General features: G+C 30.8%; 1 protein-coding gene across 2 annotated transcripts in view; it reads right to left on the bottom strand.

The window, feature by feature from the left end:
- Positions 1–920: 920 nt before the first annotated feature.
- LOC127703176 (TOX high mobility group box family member 4-like) overlaps positions 921–16,419 on the bottom strand; it is a 54,865-nt gene continuing 39,366 nt past the window's right edge. For both annotated transcript variants that reach the window (XM_052207701.1, XM_052207700.1), the window contains 4 exons: positions 11,865–11,945; positions 6,733–7,182; positions 5,414–5,544; positions 921–4,614 (listed from right to left, as the gene is read on the bottom strand). In XM_052207701.1, coding sequence (XP_052063661.1) covers positions 4,551–4,614; positions 5,414–5,544; positions 6,733–7,182; positions 11,865–11,945 — 726 coding nt within the window. In that variant the 3' untranslated portion in view covers positions 921–4,550. The remainder of the gene's footprint in view (positions 4,615–5,413; positions 5,545–6,732; positions 7,183–11,864; positions 11,946–16,419) is intronic.

Genomic DNA, 16,419 nt, shown 5'->3' with positions numbered 1-16,419 from the left:
AGAACGAGGCTGGAAGGAAAGAATTCCATTTGAACCCCCCTGGTTGACAGAAAAGCAAAATACACAAGTAACGATGGTTCAAATGGAAATCTTGCAGGCTGGACAGCTTCAACATTCTAAAATCTGTTACTTTTAGTCTGGCACTCTTGTCAGTGTTATATTCTTAAGCACATCTTGCACAACAAATTATAAGCCTGGTATCTTTGATGCGTTTTTAAAACCACTAGGTGGATGCCACTGACGGTGGACGTTGCATTCCAAGGGTATCTACAGCCCAGTAGAAGGTACTTCTGTGTTGAAATTGAATATCAATGATACGGTCATTTTTTTGTAACTTTCTTGTCTATACATTTTGAATTATTCAAAACACTAAGGTTTTTCAACCTCCAGGTATAGATGGTCTTAGCTGTAGCACAACTTTTCAGATTATTTTGGTTTTCAATGCTCTTGAACTTCAAATTTGATTTGGTCTTCCAATGTTTTGATATAAGCGCCACTTATAAATCTTATGAAGACGAAATGCGTGTCTTGTGTACCAAATCATAAGCCTGGTATCTCTGATGAGATTTTACAGCAAAAACAATTCATGTGGGAAATATTTTTATGTCATGTCATATATATATAATCACAGACTGTTACAGAAGTTTTCCATTTTTTAGCTGTTATTTTCAAAGCTACTCAAATCAGCAGATTGATTTTAATAACTTTACCTCATATTTACATAGTTCTGTCGGAGTAATTTTGTTTACAATAGCAAATTTTTTTTTTTAAAGTTCCTTTCAAAAGGCAAATGATTTTTGATCTATTATCTCTACTAAGATTAATTTTTGTCTGAAGGAATGGTACAAACATATATATGTAGATCTAGACTAAATACTTATCTTTCAAATCCAAAAGTACATGAGAAAGAAAAACAAAACTTGCATTAGAATATTTAATCATGATTTTACATGTAAATGAATGAATATGTCAATCTTCAAATGTTTTACAGGTTTTCAACATATTAACTGCATGACATACATTATGCAAAATTTTCACAAATCAGCATTTTTTTATATGGCAGTAAGAAAAATGCACTCCCTCTTGTACTTCAGGAAAAAATTTAATGACAGCTGACTGAAAGCTCAATATTCGACCATCTGAAGTGATAGTTTTGATTTGTGTATTTCTGTTTAAAGGGCCCAACAAAAACAACAATCATTTCAAAGTCATTTAATCAATATCATTGCAATGTAAATGCAATACAACTTTGGTCATGTAAAATTCAAATAAACTACAAAATCCTTCATTATTACAAAAATCTTGTAAAATATGGTTTGAATAGAAAACTATTTATTTTTTACTTTGATGATGAAAAACTCATTTAAACTGACTATGAAATTAGAAATTTATTATGACTTAATTATAATATCAAGCAAATAATGAATTATTTGGCATATCTGACAACAATCTAGGAATGTATAATGCACAAACTGAATGAAAAATATCCAATTTCCAGGACATTCCATCCTAATTCTAGTTGCGGATTCATTTTTCTTTATATAAGAGTTTCCTATTGGAATGCATGATTATTGAATATAACATATTCTGGTGAACTGAATATTCTAAACCTAATAATCTAAAATGGACTTCTTGCTTTGTAAATTTGGTAGATCCCCTTATCCATATGAAAAGGAAAAGGGTTTGAGTACTAAAAATATTAGCATAATCCTGTTGAAGCTTATACTTTTGGTCTTTTACAGAATATGTTCCAAATGGCCGACCTGGAGTAAATTGCTAAATTAATTAAAAACTTGTCAAGACAAGGGACAATTTACAGCTTTGTATTGATACAAAAACTGTACAGTGATATACATCTCAGATCTTATTTTATTCATATGGTTAATCTAATTTTCAGTCATTACAGCATGGTTAGAAAGCAGTCATATTTATGAATTAAATTAATACTCTTTATTGTCTTAGAAATAGATTGGAAATAAATTGAGATTTACAAATTGTTTTAGACAGTATGAAGGCATTTTCTTCAAACTGGAAAGTTTAAAAAGAGTTTTATCTAGTGTTCAGAAATCCAAGTCATCTATTATATCTTTGACGTAACGTTAACACTTTCTAAATAAGAATATTTTGTCACGTTTGAAAATAACACAATAAAGATCAAAACACGAAACCTACAAAAATGTTAAGTGTAATACTATGCATTGGGTTAATCTAAAGACACCTCATAAAAAACCTTGCAAATCCCTCAAAAATATATACTTCTACACTAGAACAAAAATAAATAAAATTTGTTAATCTTTATTTTCAAACACTTTGCCTTGGATTTCTCTATTCCAAATTTAACCTCAATTCAAAATATGTGTATCTCTTTTTCTAGTCATTTTTTTCTGATAGAGTTTATGTGTGACACAATGAATCAGAATAGCAAATCAATATTTTTTTTAAATTTCTGAATAGTTTATATTTTATAATGATAAATAAGTAAACTATAACAACATAACTGCTATCTTACAACAATGTTTTACCAAGAAATATATCTATAACAAACAAATTTGTTTTTTTTGATTATTGTTTTGTTATAAATTAGGCTGTTTTCTCAATTGAATTGTTTCATATTTTTCATGTCTGGGCCTTTTATAGCTGACTATACAGTATGGCTTTTTCTCATTGTTGAAGGCTGTATGGTTGCCTATAATTGCTTACATTCACTTTATTTGAACTTTGGTGGATAGTTGTCTCGTTGGCAATCATACGACATCTCCTTTATTTTTTTATTGTACATGTAACTAGTCAAATATCATTATTTTTAGGTTGTATTTTTGACTGGAAACTGATACAATTGAAAAATTCTATAAAGAAGTCAATGTTCTTTTAAAACATTTAGTTAATAAAATAGGTAAACAAATGGCAATTACATCTCCTTTTTTACTATTTGTACTTGAAATGGTACAGAAATTAGAAAAATATTATAAAGATAGAGTAAACATTCAAATGCTATATCAGTTTATTGCTCAGAATACGGGTTTTCTTCCTTGACCAATAAAATATTGAAAACTGACTTCAAACAATTCTGAATTTATAAATTCTCATTGCAAATAAACAGATCATAGGACAATTTTACATTTAATAACACATTTCCCTATTATAATTGTTATGGTTTCTAATTACACAAAAACAGTGTCATGTGAAAAGCTTACTTTACTGACCTTTATATATATCTGATGGTAAAACATTGAACAAGCAATACTAAACATCTATGTAATACTGTCAAAGCTTCATTTCAAGCAAAATTAACATCATAAATAACATTATATCTACATAAATTCATCAATTTTTGTACAGTTTTACTGCTTTATATTACAACTGTTCATAAATACCCACAAATATCAACCAAAAACATTAATCCCTTACCTATCATTAAACAAAATATTTGGAAAAACAATAAATTATCTCCCTTTTGCTATAAGAACTGAAGAGAAAATTGAAATTTTCTCCCCTTTACAACATTGCTAAAGGAATTAATATTGCTTATTGTTTCACATTTACAAACTTAGTTTTCTCATGAAATATGAAGATAATAACAATAAAAACACAGACCTGTATAATAAAAAAAATATTTGATTGACATCATTTATAGCTATAAATAAACTATAGTTGACCAGAAATGTTTCTTATATTTTTTTATATTAGAAAAATGTGCAAGTCTTCCAAGAAAGACTTGTGTGTCACCTGTCGGCTCCAAATTATATCAGCAGAAATAGCTAATCCATGTTTTGTTAAAGGAAACCCCAAAAAGCAATCATATCCATAAGTAAAAAGGCATGTACACAACTTCATACCTTGAAGAAGAATATGTTAAAGTTTGACAGATGTAAGCAGAAATGGCCTTGTCCTTCATTAGTTATGGGAAAACCCTAAAACTAAGATTAAAGGGTATACAAGTTCATGTCCTGTAGTTGCCAAGCCATTAATTACAAGGAGTTATGGATTAATAAAAATGGGAATGGGACAGGACGCTGCGGACACCAAGACACTGCATGAAGCCAGAAAGGATCCCTATGACCAGACACTTTACAAATTTTTACATATGTTAATAAAAAAGGTAATTTTTCATGGGAATTTTGTACTTTAATGTATTGAAATAAGGAGCATAAACATTTTGCTTTTTGCTAGAAATAAATTAAAAAGAAAAAGCAAGAAGCACTATAGAAAGCGGAAATTAAAATATATTCAGCAAAGCTGTACACTGTCAGTTATAATTCATGTTCATTCAGTTTACAAAGCTTATATTGATGTACTACATTTTCTTAAATATGTTTTTACAAATGACAGTTTTTCCAAACATTTGAAGAATATATTGATACATGATTTCAATACTGCACAAAACGTGGTAATTATAATAGTTGATGTGACACAAAAACAACCTTCAAATTGCCTCTTTTTGACTTTCTTATCTGGTTTTTTTTATTAAAGAAGTTTTAATATATAAACAGTATCAACATAATTGTACAAAAAATATTTATTTAATCCTAATTGTCCTTTTTTGTTGACATTCACTTGACCTTGGAATCAAAATTCATTCCCTGTCTATTGGCCACCCAAGCAGTGAATACATCTCTGAAAAACAAAGAAAGGTCTTAATGAGCAGATCAAAATTATTATAATGTAATATCAAAATTGTGTGTGTTTTCTGTGAAGTTGTTTAAAGTCAACATCACAACTAAACATTAAGGTTTTTGTTGGTTCTGAGAGTAGTTATCTTGTGATGTCACAACTACAGAACTACAGAACAACAGTACACATTTTTAGAGATGCTGGCAAAATATCTAATTGTTATCAATAAACTAAGATTTTAACACATTCAGGCAAAGTTGACCTTAGATCGACTTGGCTATTATTTTAGGTCCTTTTTGGTCATATAGCTCTTAAACTATTTCAGCTTTTATACATCCTTGGCTTTCAAATTTTCCGTTTTAAGCATTCCTGATGAAAGTAAATCCAGTAAAATGCTTCCGATGCATGAAATTTATAAAGTTTTGTTTTCATTTTTTTAAAAGTTGTATGTGGTAAAGATTCAGGTTTTAAACTGTTTTTTTTTTTCTTTTTAATGATTACAATCAGTAGCAAGGATAAAAGCATTGAATCAAGAGATCAGTGAAATCTTTGTTTGATATAAAGGATAATACAGACATCAAAGCATTGAATCAAGAGATCAGTGAAATCTTTGTTTGATATAAAGGATAATACAGACATCAAACTTTCTATTTTTTGCATAATACTCAGTATGCAGTATGTATCTGAGGAAAACAAGTAATTGAGGGCAGATGAAAAATGCAAATAATTTGTTGATATCAGTAAAACATTAACTTGAACAGTACTTACAAGTTCCAGATAATTTTTTACATAATCTACTAACCTACAGTGGCTGACAACACAATCTGTTGAGCAATATTCGTTGTCCCATCCAGGATTCTCTATACTTCTATTTATACAACCATTTCTAACACACATGGAGGCCATTATATTTGTATCCAAACTAGCTTCTTCCTGTTTATAAAATATAAAATACAGATTTTTGGAATATTCAAACAATCAATGCAATCTGAATCCCCCTATCCAGGGCCCTTCCCACTATCCCTTACTTAAGTGAAGGTTATATCAATATTTCTAGTACAGTAAGTAAACTTGAGCTGTTTAGTTGCTGTCTCACAGACAACCCCCCCCCCCCCCCCCATATCTCAATTCACATGTATTCACATATTTGTATATCAAATTATTGAAATAAACCTTAACTAGGTAATTATTTTTTCTGAAATAAACAATAAATGATTTAGTAAATGGATGGATGTCTTTTTTATATCATAAAATTGTATAAAACCATGACCATATATAGTACAAGTATGAAATACTATTACTTTTATTGCTTGACACCATGTGAAGCTTTTTTGCTCGCTCGCTGCCCTCACTTCCCAAAAAAGGTTCAAATTGTGGCACTCAACTGATAATCTATACTTATACTGTATGGCTGATTGGTACTCTCAATGAGAGGTCCACAAAAAACTGAACTAGGCTGAATGTGTGGAGTCTAGGTAGTGCTAACTTTTACTTACTAGTCAATGTCATGAAGATTTGCCTTGAACTTACCATGAGTGTTCCAAGCACAGGAGACATAAACTGTATGTTTGGAGCCAGTTTAGGAAGAGCTGACTGGTACTTACCATGAGTGTTCCCAGCACAGGAGACCTTGGCTGTATGTTTAGAGCCAGTTTAGGAAGAGCTGACTGGTACTTACCATGAGTGTTCCAAGCACAGGAGACCTTGGCTGTATGTTTGGAGCCAGTTTAGGAAGAGCTGACTGGTACTTACCATGAGTGTTCCCAGCACAGAAGACCTTGGCTGTATGTTTGGAGCCAGTTTAGGAGGGCTGACTGGTCCTTACCAGGAGTGTTCCCAGCACAGGAGACCTTGGCTGTATGTTTGGAGCCAGTTTAGGAAGGGCTGACTGGTACTTACCATGAGTGTTCCCAGCACAGGAAACCTTGGCAATATGTTTTGAGCCAGTTTAGGAAGGGCTGACTGGTACTTACCAGGAGTGTTCCCAGCACAGGAGACCTTGGCTGTATGTTTGGAGCCAGTTTAGGAAGGGTTGACTGGTACTTACCATGAGTGTTCCCAGCACATGGAACCTTGGCTAAATGTTTGGAGCCAGTTTAGGAAGGGCTGACTGGTACTTACCATGAGTGTTCCAAGCACAGGAGACCTTGGCTGTATGTTTGGAGCCAGTTTAGGAAGGGCTGAGTGATACATAATACTATTCTGTCCTCCCATGTTATTCATCGTCATCATTCCCATTCCATCCATTGGAACTGATGACATATTTACTTGTTGCTGTGGAGGTGACATGTTTGTATGTTGAGGTGGTGACATGTTGACATGTTGTGGTGACATATTCATATGTTGAGGTGACATATTCATATTCTGTGGTGAAATGTTCATGTGATTTGGTGACATATTAACACATGGTGGTGACATACTGTTACTATGATTTGATGAATGAGAAGGTGACACACCCATATGTTGTGGTGACATATTATGTTGTGGTGACAGATTCTTCGGTGACATATGATGCATGGGAGACATGTTTCTTAAGTTTCTCTTGTCTGGCATCAAATCTTCCAATGCATTCTGAAAGAGAAATTATATCACTTTAATTTTTAGTTTGTGAAATTGAAATGTATATTATCATAATTCTTTTCTTTTTTAAGGACAGATATATGAAATTATGACTACCTACTATATCATGTAAGTGTTTTGAGAGGCCCGGTGAGCTAAAAAGAACTGCTCAAGTACTGGGGTCAGGTCAAAGAAACTTTTTTTAGGAATCCAATTTATATTTTGAATAGTCTGCTTCACCTATTACAACATGTACAAAGGGTTTAATAAAACATTTAAGTTCCTTAATTCTTTATACAGGCAGTGAAATTATAGAATTTTAAATACAAGAAGATTTTGTGAGAACTTGAAACTCAATCCACTCAAACAAATATGTTAATAAATCTAGTAAAATTCTAATTCCTAATTCAAAAGTCCATTTAAACAAAAATGATAATAATAAGAGATCGCAAACAAAATAGTCAATTGAACACTAAAATAGCATATAACTATTGATTACACAGACTACATCTGTTAACACTACTGATTGGTTATCCAATCATTGCCAAGCTGTGTCATACTCTATTACAGGAAAAAGAATTTAGTTTTCACTAGACTATAGATTCCTATAAAGTATGAGTAAATAACTGCAGCTATTATTATCATTTTTCTGAAACATGATTTGCAATCTAAGTTCCATCAATGAAATTGATCTGCACTTGATTATAATCAGTATTTACTGGCAGTAATACACCATTTAAAAACATCTCTTCAAGTCAAATAAAAAAAAGGATCTTTTTCGTGATTCTTATAAAGTCATAATATTATATATATTAAATCAGAGCTTCATGATCCTAAATAAGCCTCTTCAGACACATTCTTGCTGCGGGAGTCACCACCCATCAGATATGGTCAAATTCTATTATCTTTTTGGTTTTAAAATATGACAAAATCAAATTATCATCTCACACAGAATCAAAATGCTGGTCATGAAAAATATTAACGAGTAAAATGGTGTGCTTGGATAAATTTTGAAAGAAAATTTCATTTAGCAATTGTAAATATACATTTAAAAAATATGCATGTTGAAGATTTGTTATGTGGTTAGAAAACCTTGGTTATAGAAAGTGTCCATCAGGTTTGGACTCAACATGTGTTTGATGTATGGAACTAGAGGCTCTCAAGAGCCTGTGTCCCTCACCTAGGTTAATGTGCATCTTCAACAAGCCATTTCACATATATGCAGACCTTGTCTTATTACATTTAAGAATATCAAAACTCTAATAAGGAGTCGTCAGAGGATTTCCTCCATATAACTTTATTGTAGATCTTGTCTTGCTGATAACTTTTGTTTATTTATGTTTCTACCTATTTATTGTAATTTTTAAGATATTATGCAAAAATGCAAAAAAATGCTAAAGATATCATTTACAGGCAATAACTCCTATAAGAAGTCATCTGACAGTTTGAATGTAAATAGACAATAGGTAAGGCTCAACATTCTGAACAATTCTCTCCCTGTCTCCCTGTCAGATTTTCTTTATCTATAGTGGTTTTCAAGATAATAGATGAAACTTGCATTTTACCCCTATGTTCTATTTTTAGCCCTATCAGCCATGTTGGTTAGCAAGCAGGGTCATAAGACACATTTTTAAAACAAAATACCCCTATCATAATTGTAACCAAGTTTGGTTAGAATTTGGCCAAGTAGTTTCAGAGGAGAAGATTTGTGTACAAGTTAACCGACAACGACGAAGGATGCTTAATGATGAGAAAAGCTCACTTACCCCTTTGGGCCAGGTGAGCTAATAAAAAGGAAATATAAATGAAACAGAGAAATTGTAAAGTACTGATATTAATGGTCCTTCAATTGATATTCTTACTTAATATTGTATTGTATTCAACTTCAGGTGAACTTATTTCAGTTTCTCTGTACTTTTAAATACATTTAATCGATAATAAAAGTCCAATTTCAGAATAATAATTTCATTTGATATGCATTATTTATAACAGAAAATAAAATTTAAAAATTGAAATCTATTTTTTTACATGTGAAAATGCAATTAAATTAAGACCTTGTTTTTAAAGACTTTTAAGATGAAAAGAAATTACAATGAAGAACTTAAAATTTTATTTCGAAACAAAAGTGATCGCAATTTGCACCTGTCAGTTTTTACCACCAGCAGATGGTAAATAGACCCAAACTGAATGATTTTTCTCTATTTATATTTAAATTTACCTTTATTTCTTGTGCGCCAATAGAAAAAGAAATTTTGATCAATTTCTTTGTGGTATTACATAATTTGCATATAGTTTTTGTTGATAACTGCATCACATTGAAGTGGATGTTTGAATAGTAATGAGATCATTTTGAAATTCTAGAGACTTGCAGCAGTTTCCTTTTCTTATAACAAACAAAAAAACTGCATCTAACTCAACATACGCATTGTGCACAACAAACGCACTGAAAAAAGCATTTAAAATTAGACCTGATGATGACAACATCAATATGTCAGATGGTTGATGCAAGCTGCATTTTTTCTATCTCATTTTCCTGGTAAAACTTTCAAACTGTTTTAGTATTTGAAATGATTGTTATAATTCCAGTTCTGAAAGTACCTGTTAATGTAGTATAGACTCATGAAAAAAGAAATTACCTTGATTAGAAAATATTCTTTATTTGATGTTTAGTTACTTTTATTAGTTTCTCCAATATTCAATCTATATTTTATTTCCTTTAATCACAATGACTTTTACAAACTCCTCCAAACCTTTGATTGTCTTAATCCATATTATTTTAGACAAGGTTTATTTCTATAAAAATCTTCAACTGAAAATGAACCTTCCCCTTACAAATCAATTACTGGGGATTTACTTATTTTAGTGGGTATCAATTTTCATAGATTCAGGAAAAATTGTATTTTCTGTGATTTTCAAGAGTTGACCAATTCCTTATACAAGCCTATAGGAAAATTGCATTTGTTGCAGACTTGAAAAAAAATAGTTCATATTTACCCTCTAAATTGACGTAAATCAGTACCTCACCAATGATAATGAAACAACAGTATTATAGATGACCAATTTTCGTCTTAGGAAAACAAAACACATTTTTTTTCTTTCTATACAATCTAAAATGTCCTCAACCATCAATATGTATTTTATTCAAATTACTCTATAAAAACTTTTAATGACCAAATGTACAATAGTGGGTGATTTGAGATGCCTCAGGCAACTGATTGATATTACGGTTTAATGACCAGTGGTTCCTGGATCTGAATGGCCGACATCAAATGGAAACATTTTCCCTCATTAGGAAATGAACATCCTTTGTTCAATATAACAATACACAAACCAACAAATTTAATTACAAATCATTAAGATTTTTGCAATATGAAATCAATGGTGGCTTGTCCTTGATTTTAAACGACCAATTACCAGTAACTAGTTGAATAAATACAATACTTTGCCATTGTTCATAACGAATTTCATGGAATGTATTACTTACAAAATAATCAGAGGAATCAACTTTAAAATCAGATAAATATAACTATACTATACTATATTTGTTAAAATCTATCTAAAAACATGTTTTTTATTTTATCTGTCGTTGGACTAACTTAATCCAACTTAAAATCGACTAATACGAACAATAAAGTATAAATAAAATTTGAGCTGGTTTTTTTCGCATACATATTGTAGGCCCTTATTTTCATGATTCTGTTGATATTTTTTACAATGTAATTTTGTCATTCTGACACATTTCACATTGATACATGTATATTTTATACAATATACAAGCTATGCTTTATCTGTCCCTAATTCAGCTTACAAATTTCAAAATTAATCTAACTTCTGTTATCTAAATGTAAGACAAGCTGCCTGCTTGAAGTTTTTTTTAGCGGAAACATGCAATTTGCCTAGTTTCCATGTCATCAAGGAAAATTACTATGTTTTATTGTAATGAAATACAGATTTTCCAAATTCCAAGTGATTATTCCAGGTTTAAAAAAGAAATAAGCAAAAAAAAATTTATAAGATAAATAGTAATATCATATTTTAAATCTTTTCTTTATAATTATTACAAATTATTTTATTGTTGAAAGGTTCTCAGTAAATACTTGAAAAACATAAAATATTAACAATTGGTTATATAATACCAGGAACAGGATCAGATTTCGTAATTTAACACCTAAAAATCAAAGGACTGAACAGACATGTATGGAAGTCTGTAATTTCATTGTTAAAAGGATGTAATTACAAGGAAATAAAGTCAGAACAGTCATAAAACTCACACCTGCCAAATATTAAAAGCATAAAAATGCTTGTTTTGACAATTTTATGTTTGTTTATTACAATTTTAATACTTTTAACATTCCATTATTAACAGTTTAGATTAAAAGTAACATCATATATCTATAAGAATTTGTATTGGAACAATAGATGGACATAATTCACTGTCATCATTCAAGAAATCTCTTTTAATAATCTAGTAAAAACAAATTGTCCAGCAGATGTGTATTGATCTTCTTACAGCTACTATATCTTATCCTTTTCATTAGTTGTGTAATTTCTCAAATTTTTTACTTTGGTTACACCCTATGTTCTCCCAATTAAAAAGAGTAAAGGGACTGTATCTGATGATTATACTCGGAATATAATATGAAAATGTAGGTCAAACTTAACCGTAGTCCGGAATCTTTATTTCATCAATTTACCTGTGAGACTAAACTAGCTCTATAGGCTGCCAACTGCTTCAGATAATCTTTCTTAGCTGTCTCCGTCTTCTTCTTGTACACCTTCAATAAAAAAAAAACCCATACATTTTTTCTCTTCTTTTTACTTCTAGTTGTTCATTTTTAAATTTTAAAACTATTTATTAGTAGAATTTGAAGAAATTTTTCAAAACTAAAAAAAAAGATAAATCATAAATTGAGCAGAAAATGATCAATTATTAATTAACTGGACTAAACAGGAGTAAAAAGATAACCCTAACATTTAAGGCATCAATACTGTAAATGCTAACTATTTTTCAAAATATATAAATTAATAGAACTTATCAAATTTAAAAATAAAAATAAATGTATATATTAACAGTAAACTAGGGAGATGGCATGAAATTAAATGGTACTAGTATTCAACAGACAACATTATAAGTATGTTTTCTTAGATAAAACATCTGCCCTATTTACTATTACTACTGCATACCATTAATCATAAAAAACAACATCTGCACTAAAAAAAAAACTAGAACTTCATTTTGATGAGAACAGATGTTGACAACAATTACAGTTTTTGAATTTGCACCATTTCTATATAATATTCAATAACTTAAATGTTATGGTTGAATTTTGTTCCCAATGTTCCTAACAAATACTCTTATATGTTCCTAAATGTTTATCAAATGGACAAGTAGTTTCTCTGTAGAATTTCCTGAAATTTCACTAACATTTAATCACTTTCCATTCAAATATCACAAACTTTGCTTTTTTTCCAACTTTCTGTTTTATTTTGATTAAAAAATAATTCTCTTAAGTTTATTTGACCTTTATTTGTCCTACATATAATAAATCTGATATTATATCTATACATAGATTTATATTACACAACCTTACTTTGTAGCAAACATGATCTTCCAATTGCTGCTTTTTCCCGGAAAAAATTGACGTTACAAAGCAAATATCTTTATGTCACAATGTTCTATGACGCGTTATCCCCAAATGACCCACGTAAAACGGTGCAGTTGATTCATAAAATCGAAAATTGGAATCTTGTGTATTCTTGCAGTATGGACTACCAATTTTATCACTCAATTCTGAATTCAATTTTTAAAGATAATTGTGGTGAAACATCACAATGTCAAAACCTGATAATATAGTCAAATCAAGTGGGCTTCAAATCTCCTACCACCAAATTATAAAGTCAAATCAAGTGGGCTTCAAATCTCCTGCCACCAAATTATAAAGTCAAATCAAGTCAGCTTCAAATCTCCTACCACCAAATTATATAGTCAAATCAAGTGGGCTTCAAATCTCCTGCCACCAAATTATAAAGTCAAATCAAGTCAGCTTCAAATCTCCTGCCACCAAATTATAAAGTCAAATCAAGTGGGCTTCAAATTTCCTACCACCAAATTATAAAGTCAAATCAAGTGGGCTTCAAATTTCCTACCACCAAATTATAAAGTCAAATCAAGTGGGCTTCAAATCTCCTACCACTAAATTATAAAGTCAAATCAAGTGGGCTTCAAATCTCCTACCACTAAATTATAAAGTCATATCAAGTGGGCTTCAAATCTCCTACCACCAAATTATATAGTCAAATCAAGTGGGCTTCAAATTTCCTACCACCAAATTATAAAGTCAAATCAAGTGGGCTTCAAATTTCCTACCACTAAATTATAAAGTCAAATCAAGTGGGCTTCAAATCTCCTACCACTAAATTATAAAGTCAAATCAAGTGGGCTTCAAATCTCCTACCACCAAATTATATAGTCAAATCAAGTGGGCTTCAAATCTCCTACCACCAAATTATAAAGTCAAATCAAGTGGGCTTCAAATTTCCTACCACCAAATTATAAAGTCAAATCAAGTGGGCTTCAAATTTCCTACCACTAAATTATAAAGTCAAATCAAGTGGGCTTCAAATCTCCTACCACTAAATTATAAAGTCAAATCAAGTGGGCTTCAAATCTCCTACCACCAAATTATAAAGTCAAATCAAGTGGGCTTCAAATTTCCTACCACCAAATTCAATAGTAGAAGTATGAAGTCAAATACAACTGTCTGATTATGGTCCAATAAATGGATTTGAAGAAAATGCAGGGACAAGTATTTTCAATAGAAAACAGACAGCAAAGGGATAGCTGACATAATCCATTTCTTAACCAATAGTGTGTCCATTGTATAAGGAGAAAACCAGTTTCTTGAGAGAAACATAACTAAAACAATAAATCCTCCAGAGCTCCTGAGTTTCTTGTTATATTGCAAATATTCTAACATTACATAATAAGCCATTGTTTTCCTGTGGCAGTCTAGATATCTCATCTCTTTGTCCACTAAATCTTTCAATAACACCTACTAAGTTGTAGTCAATTGGTTTTTGTCCTGAATATGCAGTAAATATTTGCCCCTCGATGTTTTAAAAAGCAACACACCATTAATCAAACAGACCAGGAAGTGATTTCTGTCATTCTTCTATTCAAGTTATAGTCTAGTTTACCCTTGGGGCCTTGATAGCCTAAGTAGTCTAAGTAGTTCGTTGACAGTGATCACTACCCTGTGAACACTGAGGTTGTCAATTCGAACCCCACTCATGGCAAGGTGTGTTCAGTACCTATCTTAATAGACAAGGATGGCCAGTTTTCCTGTCATGGTTCTCTCTTAGTACTCTGGCTTAACTCCAGCAATAAAGCTGGCAGACATGATATAACAAAGAGTGTTGAAGGTGGCATTAAATACAAACAATCAATCAATAAATCCATCTAGTTTACCTTGTTTTTCTGTGTTGTAAAATGAGAAGCATGATTCTGTCTACTGAAGGTAAGACAAAATCAGATGGTCCCCCTTAAACTTGTCAATGTAAAGATGAATAAAAGAATGATGTGGGTACACACCATTGAATCAACAACAACAAATATTACATTTGCCAATAACAGCACCCATGATTGGCAGAAAAAATAAAAATATAATCATCAAACATAATTTAATAATTTTAACAACCTAGATAGAAGCCCAAGATAATGATTGTGGACTGTATCTGAAATTGATGATTTTAAATAACAGCAAAAATATGAGACCATTCCCTTCTCTGTTTGAGGAAGGTCATTTTCTTATTGATTGAGGTAGGTCATTTCCTCATTGTTGATATCTTATTTTCACTTTTGGGATGTGTCCTATTTATGTTGAAATTTTATGAGTGAACCCATCATAACATTTAACTAAAAAATCTTCTCATTTCATTGTTGTTTTCAATCCATGTCAAAAAGTCTTAATTTTTAGTGCTCAGAAAAATAGATATTAATGTGAGGTCTGGACAAATTCTGTGATCTCTTGACCACTGTCCCTTTTTATTGATTCTCTTATAACTAGTGTTTGTCAGTGAGTGACAGATGATTTTATCAAAGTGACAAATTTATCAGACAATCTGATTCACAGTAATCAAATGTAAGCCATTTTTCACAGAATCAACATATTTCATGTTTTTGAGATGTTCCCTTTTTCATTAACAGCTAATGTAACGTATTAATGTAAATCATGATTAAATTTCATTATTCCCAAATGAAAAGAGAAAAAAATTGTAATTTATTACACATTTCATTGATTAATTTTTTGATTAATTGTTAATTTTTCACTTCTCATACAAATCAATAATGCCATTTCAACTGCCAAATTACATAGTAACAGAATATTATAAAATATATTGTACACTGAGGCACTGTAAATTATCTCCCCTGAGAAATTAAACAATAGACGAAGAAATAAAAATTCCACATCTGACAATGCTGTAATCTTTGGTAATATTAAAAATCATTTCAGCAAATAAAATTCAAATTGGTGACAAATGAGTGTCACTGGCCTCGAAAAATCTTTCAGGAATTAATCAAAATCGTTAATGACGTGTCAAAACAATTCCATCTTCCATGAACCATTTTACAATGTCAACAGAAAAAATAATGGATTAAATACATGCCATATTGTGTTTTTCTCATTTTTTATTCATTAAGAGAGAGGCAAATTATTTTTCTGATTTTCTACAGTAGCATTACTATTCATTAATTATTTATAGTATGAGATAAAATTCATGGTACAATTACAGCTAATATCATGTTTACTTTATCATTTGAATAAATAGCAGATTCAATTTAAAGCCCATGGTACAGGGGAATTTTTTTTTATATTAATGTTCAGTGGGAAGTTTTTGGCCCAACAATAAAATGAATAAAGGCCTTTATTGGGTTTAGCATTATAAACCATAACATGTTAAAATGTGTGGGCAATAACTCCTACAAGGAGTTGATGATATTATTTTTCTGATTATTTTTTTTCTGCTTACAATTTTTCTCCATCTACTATCGTTCCTATCAAACGGATTTAATTTTAAGCAGGAAACATAACAATTGTTGACATGCCAACAACACCCCTGGAAAAGCAACACCTACGTCATGCCTTTTGTTACTTTCGTCACAGGCCCGACAAAAATGATATCCCACTCATCGTTTTACCCTTTGTCTTATATTTTCCAATTGGTTGCCATGTTGGTTGATAGGCAGGA

Source organism: Mytilus californianus, unplaced genomic scaffold (genome assembly GCF_021869535.1).
Source record: "Mytilus californianus isolate M0D057914Y unplaced genomic scaffold, xbMytCali1.0.p SCAF_5, whole genome shotgun sequence".
In the NCBI taxonomy this organism is placed as follows: Eukaryota; Metazoa; Mollusca; class Bivalvia; order Mytilida; family Mytilidae; genus Mytilus; species Mytilus californianus.
The sequence above is the reverse complement of the archived record's forward strand: the minus strand, read 5'-3'. Positions and strand labels throughout refer to the sequence as shown.